Genomic DNA, 12,982 nt, shown 5'->3' with positions numbered 1-12,982 from the left:
CCCCTTTGAATCAAACTGAATTAAACTCCACTGCATTAATGGGCAGTGTGCTTATGCAACAACGGGGTGTTTAACACACCACTGTTTCCCTTTGAATAAATGTGTTGCTGTGTTTTGTCTGGGCTGAATGTGCTGTAGGCTAGGAGGCTGGCCGGAAAGGGAATCACATGTATATCCTACTAATATCCCATTTCTATACTAATACACCTCATTAAAATAACATCAAACATCGATGCTGTACAGTCATAAAAATATATGATCATGATCCAGAACAGCTAACTAAACCGAAATTATCTGCACAACTAGATGACAGGTGAGCCTGTGCTTTTTTTTGTAATTTTGGTGAACTGACCCTTTAAAATTAACAAATGTAATAAATGAAATACTAGTTAAGCATGATACTTAGTGTGATAACATTAAATACACAGGACCAGGCATGAGACTAATAGTGGCCCTAATTAATTGCAGCGGCAGAGTGATTGTGTGTCTCAGCATGAAGACCATATTTCCCATAAACCCCTGCTTCTCTGTGATAGACAAGGCAAGTGATGGCTGCCGCTGTTCATATCAATCATTTCAATGTAAAAAACATTATGTGTATGTGACACATTTATATTTAAAAGCCGAAAACAGAACATTAACTTTGAGTAACACTAACATGGATCGTCCCAACCTTACAGGTAAGTCAGTGTGTTTTGATGTGTTCATGTATGACTGAAGCGCTCACTGTTGTCCATCCAGAATATGATGGGAGGGGGCAGGCCAGCAGGGGGTCGACACGGCAGCACCAGGGACACACCCTCCTGAACCACGATTGGCTTGATTTTCTCCTTCGACCACAAGGGGGACCCTGCATCGGTTGGAGAGGGATACACACATCAGTTGATGAGGAGTCTCGTAATTTGACATGAAATATGGGTTGCTAATGGGCTGTGGCTGACATGATGACAGAGGTGACGAGGCAGGATGAGAGGGATGATGCCTGACTGAATAACAATACGCAACAGGAGAAATACAAAGGGATATTTGCTCTGAGTCAAACATGCCGCTTTCCACATACAACCTTTACCTTCCAGCAGCACTCGTAAGATGTAAAATGCAACTTAATTGTTAAAAAAAGAAAAAAGAATGATGTGAGATATGCATGACATTAAGAAAATGGAAGAAAAGAAAAATGAAATGACAGAAATGATAGGCGACGCTGCACTTACTCGACTGCTTTACAACGATGTTGTTGGAAACAGCAGTTCCATGTTTGTTCCTGGCTGTGCACTGGTACACGCACTCGTAATGTTCCGCCTTCGCTCTGCTGATGTCCACCACAAGGGTCCCAGAATGAGGCTTCATGGTCACGTTGGGGTCCTCATCGATGTCAAAGTGGGTCCCATTTCTGGTCCAGGAGAAACTGAAGAAAAAAAACAGATCAGTGTCATAACAATTTGAGTTTTGAGATTCAGCAATTGACATGGGCAGCCCGGGCGTTCAGTTGTCACTTGAAGCACCAATGCTCACTTTGGTTTTGTTTTAACTGCTCTGAAAGTAGTGTTAGTTTAAAGATACAGAGCACTCTTTCTTTGTGAATAAATTAACCAACGGGCCAACCCAACTACTGGCTGTCACTCCCCCACTCTGGGAGCTTTATTGAACTGTGTCTGTGGACCATTTATAATCATAAAATTAACATTTGGAATAAAGTATACTTTACAGTTTTGTTTGTGTTATATGTTATGAATAGTCATGAAAATTTGATTATGGGTCCCTAAAAAGTCATGGAAAATTTTTGAAATTTTGTCCATGAAAATGTGTGGGAACCCTGCAATCAGAGCTTGCAACATCTGAAGCAAAGTTTTTTTTTGATTTAATGCTAAAAAGAAATTCTTATGATTTAAATTCAAGTTTTCGAGGGCTTTCAAACAGCATTTCAAGAGATTCTAACTTGTGTATACCTGCCAGGCTTCACTTCTTCAAAAGGGTGTTTGAAGGTTATGTAAGACTTGGCTTCAGAGTTGAGGTTATGTCAGGGTAAAGTGGAGGTTCAGGGCTAAGAAATGTATTCTGTGACTAAGGGTCCTCACAAGTATAGAAGTACAAGCGTGTGTGTGCATGCAGTGTTGGTGCCATCAAAATAATTAGGTATTAAACAAAGAAAGATAAAGGAAAGAGAAGTGAAAGATTCAAAAGCATTAGCTACAATCAGCCTTTGGCAAGGGCAGAATAAGCAGGAATAAAATGCCTTCTTTATTTATTGCACCTTGAACAAACCAAAACTTTACTCATTATACTTCAGACTGAAATTCTGGAGATTTGCTGTCAGCTGAGGCTTTTAACTGAAATTTGACAGGTGGTGGTTGAATCCACACCTGGAAAATCTTCCTAAAAACACAGCATCATGAATGCAAAAAAATCACACTTCACAGATTCCTACCTGGGGTGAGGCTTCCCCTTCGCCTCGCAGTGGATTATAATGTTCTCCCGTGGGTCGATGATGTAATCCTTGGGGGATTGGTGAGTTATGGTCGGTGGCTGCGGCACTAAGAGCGATCAGAAAGACGGCGATATTTAATCATGACCTTTACTGCATAACTAAGCCTTTTGCTGTTGCTGTATCGACCACACACAAGCAGTCATTCATTACCAATCACATGCAGACTTACCGTATTGAATCAAACCGGACGGCTGTTTGCTGACAGACACGAAAAGCTCTCATAATATGTGCTAAAGCAAAAAAAGCCATGCAGCACGCTCAGGTACATTTCACTGTATTATAATGATCCGATGCTTAATGTATTCCTGTCCGTGCTGGGGAAATAACTAATGGACTATGACAAAACTAATGATACAAGAACTCATGCTCTTTGCAATTACGCTCGACGGGAAATGCTCTACCACTGCAGAAACACACAGAGAGGAAAACAGCAAACAGAAAAACAAAGAGAGCAATGCATGCAATAAATTAAAATCCACTCCAAATCACATTTAGCATCTTATAAAACAAATAAATTATAATATCTAATCAAAAAAAGATCAAATAAAACCTTTAAAGCACAACAAAAAAGCTGCAAACACAACCTCTGCAGTGAATCAACACTCGTTTGAGACTTACATCCTTCCAGAACTTTAGTGTGTTCCCAAGAATCAGCAAACAAAAGAGACAAATTGTGACAGTAAAGAGAGTCGGACATTAGTGGTGAAAAATATCCTCCTGCATTGTTTCTGCTTCAGACGTGATTTAAATGAGGCCAGCTCCTAGTTTAGAAATGCCAGCCTCCAGTGGTCGACACCTCCAACCAAACAATGTGTAGATCTACTACAGCACCGCCGTGGCATCGGGCTGTTGTCAGTCGGGCAAACTTGTTTCTTTCCACATCAGTCAGAATGAGGAACATGAGTCTAACAGTGTTTGCTTTACAAAACCATGGCAACAACGTACTGTGAGGTTCCTCCAAAAATAAAATATCAACTGTCTGACCCCTAATGATGGGTAGACATGTAGATGATGTATAGGTAAAAGATAAGAATAAATGTGAAAAGAGCTGAATTGTTGGTGAAGGTTCTCAGTCATCCAGGGCATGGTAATCTTAAGTGCTATATCACAAGGTAACTGGACTTGTTTGAGTCCAGTCACACCCACCCAGGGTATAAAGCCTGTGACTCTGCACCTGTCAGTTAAAACTGAAGAAGCCTTTTGGATGAGAGGTGAAACATCTTCAAAAAACTTAAGCAAGTCCAGTTGTCTGCGATATAGCACTTAAGATGAATCAACTTAATAATTAGTCAATGGTCAGAAAATGAATCTGCAACTACATTAATAATCAAATTGTTTCAGTGAGATTTTAAGCAAGAATACCCAACAGTCCAGTTAGTAGCAGAGAATAGTAGAATGACTGTAGTAAACATTAACAATAAGAGAGTGAGAAAGCACAGCTGGTACCGGTGTACCGATACTGCAGTTTCTAATATTCAAAGTCAAATCTGTAAATTGAAATTTTTGACACTATGTCAAACAGCGTAGAGTAAGATAAACCATAAAGCTACTTAAGGGGAAATGTAAGGGGAGACCAACTAAATTCTCATTTTGATAAAATCAGGATTGTGGGATCCTTTTCAGTTTCAGTTAATCTGCTTTGAGAAATACTTTTATTTTTGTTCTTGCCAAGAGGTAAATGAGGAGCTTAATACCACCCTGCTGTTCATATGATAAATATGGAGCCACCTGAAGCTTTTGTCCCAATAACAGTCCCAAACTTATTCAGTTTACTGTCATGTACGACAAAGAAAAGCAGCAAATCCTCACGTCTGAGAGGCTGCAACCAGCAAATGGCACTTTCTCTTCATAAATAATTTATATATCTCATTTTCTGTTGATCCACTAATCAATTCATTGACTAATATTTCATCCTCAGACAAAACACTCTCTTGGATACAATTGTGGTGTGTGTGATGTGTTGCCTTACGGTCTAGTGGGACCTCCAGCGCAGTGACGAGGTGTACCAGGAACAGCACCAGCAGTGCTGCGTCCATCCTCCTCCTCTCCATCATCGGTGTATGACGCGAAGGTCTGCCCCCAAATACAGCGACGCTCCGCCTCTCTGCTCAGTCACACTGTCTGAGGACACCTGCGCATTCACAACTACAGCGAGAGAAAGAAAGAAAGAAAGAAAGAAAGAAAGAAAGAAAGAAAGAAAGAAAGAGAGAAGGAGAGATAAGAGGACAGAGGCAGGAACACTGATTACTGGGTTGAATAGCACATCCAGTTACTGCTGCCATCAATCATAAACCTGAGTTCTGTTTTGTGTTCGTCTGCTGAAGAGTGAGAGAGAAACAGAGAGACACACACATATAGCTCTGGCTACAGATCGATGTTAGTTGCCATGCAGTGCAGTTTGCTGGAAGCTATCTTTTTGATCTAGTGCACTCCAATATGGACCGACGTGGCCCACATGGGCTCACTTTGCTCGGCTAATCACCGCCGTGGCCATGATGCCATTAGGCTTCTCTGCCATATCGATCACGTCAGCCGGCACATGACACGCCAAGGGACAAGACACGGGGACACTCACTTTACTTTCCATTTTACCCTCAGCTTTATCAGTCTGATTGACTGACTGGCTGAGCCGCAATGAGGTCAGGTTTCAGACAGTGAACCATCATTCTTTCATGGGATTGTTGCAGTGAGAAACATCATGTGTGATTGGGCAGCTTTACGATCTCTGACATCTTAGTAGACACCGTTCAATGGGGACAAGTTCCACACAGTGTTCAGGTTCAAGCAAGTCGACTTGTTTACAGGTCTGAACACACTGGTGAAAGGCTAATTGGCTATTGACTCACTGTTAATTAAGTGAGGATTTTCTGTTCCTTTGTTACTCAATATAACCTAATTATTCCTCCATCACAACTAGTTCATTGAACAGTCTGGAGACAGAAATGTATGTACTGTATTGAACACACCAGGTTGGAAATCTTTCTCTTGTTGCCAGGCAGCAGAGTGTTGCCATATCACACCTCCACCCGAACCAGAAGCAATTATTTCTTTGAGACAAAGCTAAAAAAAGTAATGATAGAAAAACGTAACTGTTGAAATTATCACTGCCGGGGTCATCAAAACCAGTGTGACCCCAGCTTCAAAGAAAAATAATAATGATTTTGCTCAATCTAATTCATATTCATATGCATAATTCAGCGGCGTCACAAAAAAATGAGCAGTATAATTCATTATTTTCCTGAGAATGTGAGTGTAGCTTGCAAATGACGAGTAAAATGCATGATGAAACTGAATTTAGGAGGAGTCGTTTTCTGTCTTTTAACAACCGCAGCCTGACCTGTTTTTATCTTGCTCTCCTGCCTGTCTTACCCAAGGCATCCGCCGGCACCGTATTAAAATGTCACAGCTTAATTTAGAGCTCAGGCAGACTAATTTGCTGCGTTATCACAAAAGCACACTATCAAATTTGGGATAGTAATGCCGGTTACCGTATGAAAGAATCAAATCGAGCCCATTAAAAGTGGAGCTGCCTACGTGTGCTGCTCTCCTGCCTTTGGGTGTGGGGCGGGTCAGATGAGGTGGAGGAAGTTGTGTCTGAGACCAGAGGCTAGGCACTCAGACTCTGGCCCGGTCCTCCGTGGGGAACTGATGTATTTGCTAGTGCTGCCCTACAGTCATGATTCAGTACCGGCCCTAGAGCCGGTGTCTGGCAGCAAGGGAAGAGACCAAGGCTAACGTCTGCTGCCCCCAGCTTCCACTACACCTCTCTAGGGAAGGCCTGTATTATTCGCCTAGGGCAGCCAATCACACTGCTGTGAACGCCATCAGGCAGCTCTGGCTTTGGGACTTGACATAAAAAGATCAAGAGGGGGGCAATTTCATCAAGCTCATTTGCAGGCTGCAGGCAGGGGTGCTGCAACCATACTGAGCAAACAACCTGGAAAAGACTTTTGTCAACCTTGATTATTTTCAATGTGCAGTGTGTTAGGAATTTACAATCAGATGTCATTAATGCAAAATCAATTCATAGTGATTAGTAAGGCATTAAACTGTCTTCATTTCTTAGTGTCAATAGGATGTTGTTGATGGATCACTTCTCTTCAAACAACCTGCTAATGCTTCTACTTTTTAAGCAAGGTAATCTTCACAAATTAACACCACTTTATGATTTTTAAAGCGTAAATTAAATCACCAGAAGTAAAAGCACTAATTTCAAGCTATAAATAAACCACACCATGGTGGCACTACTACTTCATCACCACCACCAAAACGGGGCAGTAAAGTCGCGTTCACAGTGATAGCATTAAGTAGTCTCATTTAGCCACCTGTTATAAGACACATAAAAGCTTCAAAATTTATGAAGAAGGTATTTACTGAAGTCTCTTAAACTTGTGTTAACCACAGACCTTATTTCAGACATCTAACCAAACACCCGTTAAAAAAAACCCCACTGACTTTGAGACAAGGGGACGAAAGTGCCAACATACTAACTCTTGTAGACTGTAGAGTGTATAAAGTAATGGATGTGGCCAAGGTGACATTTAATAGCCTCTAGTTTGGCATTTCAGCCGTCGCCATCTTGGATTTTTAGGACCATAATTGACAATATCTGGATGAAAGGATTGAGCTAACCCTAGTGCTAGCTGCTAGCTTGGTTAGCAAGATGCATTTACAGCTATGGTTAGGGTGGTATAGACATTTTTGTGTGAATAACAAAATGTGAATGCCTCTCAAGCTTGTGTTAACCACAGACCTCATTTCAGACATCTAGCCAAACACCCATTCAAAAAACCCACTGACTTTGAGACAAGGGAAAGAAAGTGACAACATGCTAACTAATTTGCTAATATCGCTAACTCATTTCCAGGTTTTAGGAATCATTCCTGCAACACTGTATAAAATAAAACAAGACTGTATAAAACGTCACCTATTTGTGGACTCCCGTTTAATAGCCTCTAGTTTGGCATTTCAGCTGTAGCCATCTTGGATTTTTAGGGCCAGAGGTGACCATATTTGGACAAAAGCGTTGAGCTAACCCTAATGCTAGCTGCTAGCGTATTTAGCACAGTGCATTTACAGCTATGGTTAACTGTGATAATACTAATACTAATGCTAATTTTGCCAGCAAAAAAAGACTTAAAACCACTAAAACAAAATGTACTTACCAGAAAAACTAAATATCCGACTCAAAGACTTTTTTAGTCAGCTGAAACTTTACAATTAGCTTTCATTAACTTAAAACACACTAAAACAGCAACAGCTAAAGCCACGCCTACAGGCTACTCTGTGAATCTGGGGTTAGACTACACCCTGGTTAAGTTACCTAACCCAGTGGTTCCTAATTGGTGGGTTGTGGTCCAATAGCAGGTCGTGGGTCCATTCTGAATCGACTGCAAGTGACTTACACGTCAGGTTTGTTAAAAACCACACTTTATTTTTAAGTACAGTGAATTTCCAGCACAGAGTTTTTATTCTTAAGTACCGTTTGCTGTAGAGTGAGTGAATAAAGGACAACTTCTTCTTGTTGCTAAATATTTTAAACTACGTGGACCTTGAACTAATAACTACGGACAAATCTGGATCTCATGGCTGGACCCGTTTGTAACCACCGACCTAACCAACATTGTCGTCATAGTAGCAACTTGTCAACATATAGGCTAGCACCTATGGCATCACCTGAATGAGGAAATTAGTAGGACCAAAACCATTTTTGCACAGGGCTGTAAACATGTTTATTTCTACTGTATCGCCTAGTTGGGCACTCTAACACTGGTGTCAATGTGGATTCGCTCGCTCTTGGAGGCAGCCTCAAGTGGCCATTAACGGGACTGCAGTTTTTTGCAATTGCGCAGTGACTTCATTTTTCAGACCCGGAGGTTACTGTTTGGTGTATGTGTGAGTGCTGTTTTGCTTCATGCACTGTATTCTCTGCATATTTGTGTTAAGAACACCTTTGTAAATGAAATGGTTCATCTCAAGGGCCTTACTCTTCTAATACATGTCTTAAAAAGTTGTTAAGATCACTATAATTTGTGAATAAAACATTAACCACAGCCTGAACTTGTCAGTGCACAGTCACAGGTGAAGTGAAAAAAAGGACAGCCTGCGACAGCAAGAGAATAAATGTGTTAATTATAAATTTTACGGTGAATCCCCAAAAGCCTGGTGATTCTTATCTGGAAAGGAGCCAGGGCTTCATCCAGGATTCATTTCCCAATTTAATGAGGTGTAGCAGCTCAGCTCAAGCTGGTCAGCATGTGTGTGTCTCTGTGTGCATACTGTATATGTGTGGCTGTGTTCATTTGTGTGTGTGCTATAATTATCCCTGTGAGCTGCAGTGATACGGGACCAACCCCTTACATCCCTCTCACAGTGGGGCGACGGTGGAAACTCAAGTGGGGCTCTTAAGACGTGAAACCAGCCACCAGGGCCTGAAAACTACTGACATCCTGCCTGAACAGTGAGCATAAAAATGATTAAAACAGCCAGACTTTACCCTTTTCAAATTAAGCAGTGGAGTATTCATGTTCCTAATTCTAAAAACCTTCTTTTTACCGACGTAGCACGAGGCAGAAGCTTGCATAATGAGAGCATTGTGAGCTTACGCTAGAAAAGCCCTGCATCTTAAAGAGGAAACTACAGTTCAAAGCCCATTTCTCATTTGAATATACAATTCTTCGAGGGGACATGCAATCAGAAAATATCCATCACAATTGTTGAACCCTCCTATGCATCTTGTGCTGACGGAACTGGAAAAGCCAAAGTCAATAAAGCTCACTTTGGCACAGACTGCTGAGGCCGAGATAAAAACACAGTACTGTTTGGAGTGCTGTGCCAAAAGCTGTCAGACTGCTGATAAAATCGAACAGGAAATGGTCTCTTAAAACGAAACACGGCAGGTTGGTACGGACGCTTCCAGCAAGGAATTTTAGATATTTTTCAAAATAGATGAGGCCAAGAGGATGATAAACGGCGCTATTGTCTCACTTAGAAAACTCAATACAATAGTTACTAAAGGCCTCATGATGACAACTGCCAGAGTGCCTGAAGAGTACTTAAAAAGCCAAACAAGTGTATTGACTAACTCCTTAAACCTGGATTAACTAATGTTTTGGCCACTTGAAAGCAGTGGAAACAAGTTTTAAGCTCACTAATATGTTATCAATTCATTCATTTACGGTGAAAAAAAGTTGCTTATTTACACATTCAGCAGATACAGAGCAGCATCATCATACATTTGAAGTTATTTTTCTGGCAATCAGATGAACGGAAGTCCAGTATCTACCCTCCTTTTAGCTCTGTTTTTGGTCTCCACCAACTCCTGAAGGAGATATCTGCCTCTTTAGCTGCTAAATGCTCCATGTTCACCAGCTAGTTGCTAACTGTGTCTGTCTACTGTTTGGAGGTCAACGGCTGCATGGAATGGCTGATAAAATAACATGGAACACAACAGCATGGTTTGCAAAATAATAGGCTAAATTTTATTTGTATTAAATGAAAGGTTAGCTCCATTATTATTTATTTATTTAGGTTTTCAGTAGTGTAGGAGTAGTGTTCCTGAAATTCAAATTTTGGTCGGAGTGTGTATGTTTTAGCCTCAAAATGTTATATTCCCAAACCCTTCTAAAAACAGTTTCCCATGTGACCTAAAATAGGATTCTGCATGGTGTCTTTGCTTCATATAAACCTACGTACTGCTGTGGATGCCTATACCATCGAGTCGGCAGTAGACCAGCAACTGCAGTGTGCTGTGGGGTAAAATTACTGTTTTTGTCAATGGAGTCTGGTGGCCTTGACGACGGCATACATACCAGCTCTAGTCTCCTGTCAGAGCAGGCTGTCTGACGTAAGGTAAAGTGGTAAAATAATCTTAATGTTGTGTACACAAACTGATTTTTTTAGGTGATTCTTTTTCAGGAGGCTAAAACATGTTTCATTGCCACTCGCATCCACAGCCACCAGACTCCTTTGACAGAAATAGCAATTTTACTTTGTAGTACACAAGCACTTACCACTTTAGCAATTTCCTGAGCCACCACATAGCTTGCCTTTGTAACACCTTCACCTCTTTTCATAAGATTTGTGAAGACTGACTGCTGGGCAGACGAGCCTCAATTAAACTTTTCAACCTTACGTTTACACTCACCCATAAATGAGTTGAAGGATTTGTGATCAGTCTCATAATAACGTTTAACACGAAATCCTTTAAGCACTGAATTCTCCTGTCTGCAAATGAGGCAGACCACTTTATCTGTCCCCAGAGGTCAGATGAAGTAAGAGTTTATCTATTTTACCTGAAACCTCCTTTTCTCCTCAGCCATACAGTATTTTTCAGTGGTGGCTTTTCCGTCTCACTTCTATATTTAAGTGCTGAGTTGTCGCTAATCTTAGCTAACAGCAATGACATTGATGTAAATCCTGTGACAGGTGTGAGATTCCACTAGTTACAATGCGAGCAGTACCTTTCTACAAGTTGTCATTCCTAACCTGACAGATGCCTGCTGGAGGGTGCAGTCTGACGCAGGAGCTAAGTAGTGTATTAAATGTAAGTTATTGAGAGTGAGAGTATTAAAATATAACACTTCCATTTCACGTCACATTTGAGGGGTGCACAAAATGTTTCTGAGGGCTGCCATTGGTCCATGGGCCAAGCTTTGGGCAACTATGAGCTAAAGCATGTAAACCCACAATCAGGGACCTTTAAATGCCACCACACAACCTAACTAGCTGAGTTCCTTCAGTAAAAATCAATGTCACCAAAATGAAAGGCTGTAATGTTAATTACCGGCTACGACTACATGAGACTGCCTTCACTCAGGACCTGCTTTTCTCTCTGGTCATTTTGTCCGTGGAGAAAACACTCAGCACTTGTGTAAAAGCTGCATTGAGCTGTCTGGCCTCTCATTCAGCCAGCCTCTTCAATTACTCCATTGTCATTTTCCCATGGCCAGCTACTTCACCATCCCAAAACTAATTGGTTTTGTGCACATGTCAGAGACGTAGCACATTACAGCGACACACACACATACACACATAAGCAAAGACATATTCATGAACGCTGGCTGCAGGACGTGAGGGTCAGGACATGTCTGAGCGCACAGATGGAGCTGACAGGGGCACGAGCACTGAGAATTGAAGCACACCACAGTGTAAATGAATAGCAGTCAGCGGGGAAAAAAGCCCAATTGAATTTCCCTTACAGCAACAGATAATGCTACTTCATACGCTTTCTGCCAACCACTAGCAAATATATTGCCATTGTCTTTGCCAAACAATAGTGATGTAACATTGCAACACTGACAGAATCACTTCTGTTGCATCAGTAGTGTACAGTTTTAGCATCTATGATGCAAGAAAAGCCGTTCTCTCCTGCCAAGCACCCTAATTAACTCCTATAATCAGCGCTATTGATGGCTCATGAAATCAGGGGTTTGTGAGACTCGCGATGGCCTTAATGGAGCAGCAGGGATCCCCTACAGACGGCTGAATGTGGGGGTATAATGATGAGAATGGCTCCACACTCAGGAAGGTGGTGATGAGAAAACGGATACGGTTGGAAGAGTTTATTTTTCTGCGGCTGCCGGGTGCTCCCGCTGCAGCTCAGGATGTCACTGCATGGTTTTCATGCCCAGGGCTGCATGCCCATTTCTCTGTGCCATTAAACATCTATGGGGGAGCAGGGGGGAGCTTGATGTGGGAGGTAGTAAGACAGTCCTTCATTTGGTTACTTAAGTTTGTAAAGTCACAAATATATTGAACTGGAATTTAAAGTTATCACTCTGCCAAATAATCATGTGTAAGTCCTTTTAAACAAAAGCTGAAATGAACATTTTCTTTAATTGCTTTGCTTCCATGAGGTGAGGATTCACAGCCAACGTAGTGGACAGGCATTAGCACTGACATGAATTATAGCCACGATGCATGAGGTTGAATGTTCAGTGGCTTTCACTAATACCTCTCTCAGGCCTTGTATCCGCAGCCACAGGATCACAATGCAAATTCCGCAGGCCGGCTTCAGCGTGCGTTTCCCATAATCTTCTCATTAGCTTTTATAATTGAGGGACCGTATGCAAATAATTGGTGTGGTTAACATATGAATTGGGGCCCTGTTGTTCAGGGAGACCTCACAGCTCAAAATCATGCCGTGGCCCTTTCATCTGCACTGTACAATGCCAGACAATAGAGTGAGGATCTTTAAAGGGGCAGTTCACCCCCACATCAAAAGTACAGATTTTTCTTCTTATGTGTATTTATTAGACTGTTTTGGTGTGAGTTTGCAGAGTGTTGGAGGTATCAGCTTTCTATTATAATGGAACTAGATGCGATGTCTTGGCCCGGTTACTCAAGATAATCTACAGACCTTGTTGTGAGCAGTTTCATGTGGGAACCATTTTACCTTCTACCAAACTGCAGCCGCCTATCATATCACTACGCAGAAGGAAGTGTGCATCTACTTCTAACCTTGCACGACTGAGCTAGCTCACGTTACAGCTCAGC

The 12,982-nt window shown here is 41.6% G+C and overlaps 1 protein-coding gene across 14 annotated transcripts in view; it reads right to left on the bottom strand.

Moving 5' to 3' along the window:
• The window catches only part of LOC126407793 (neuronal cell adhesion molecule-like), a 114,083-nt gene that overhangs the window by 32,311 nt on the left and 68,790 nt on the right, over positions 1–12,982 (bottom strand). For all 14 annotated transcript variants that reach the window (XM_050072995.1, XM_050072994.1, XM_050073000.1 and 11 more), the window contains exons 3-6: positions 4,455–4,630; positions 2,426–2,531; positions 1,212–1,405; positions 728–850 (exon numbers count right to left, since the gene is read on the bottom strand). In XM_050072995.1, the coding sequence (XP_049928952.1) occupies positions 728–850; positions 1,212–1,405; positions 2,426–2,531; positions 4,455–4,539 (508 nt within the window). In that variant the 5' untranslated portion in view covers positions 4,540–4,630. The remainder of the gene's footprint in view (positions 1–727; positions 851–1,211; positions 1,406–2,425; positions 2,532–4,454; positions 4,631–12,982) is intronic.

The sequence above is a fragment of the Epinephelus moara genome, chromosome 20, assembly GCF_006386435.1.
Source record: "Epinephelus moara isolate mb chromosome 20, YSFRI_EMoa_1.0, whole genome shotgun sequence".
NCBI lineage: Eukaryota > Metazoa > Chordata > Actinopteri > Perciformes > Serranidae > Epinephelus > Epinephelus moara.
This window is presented reverse-complemented; position numbering and strand designations above follow the sequence as displayed.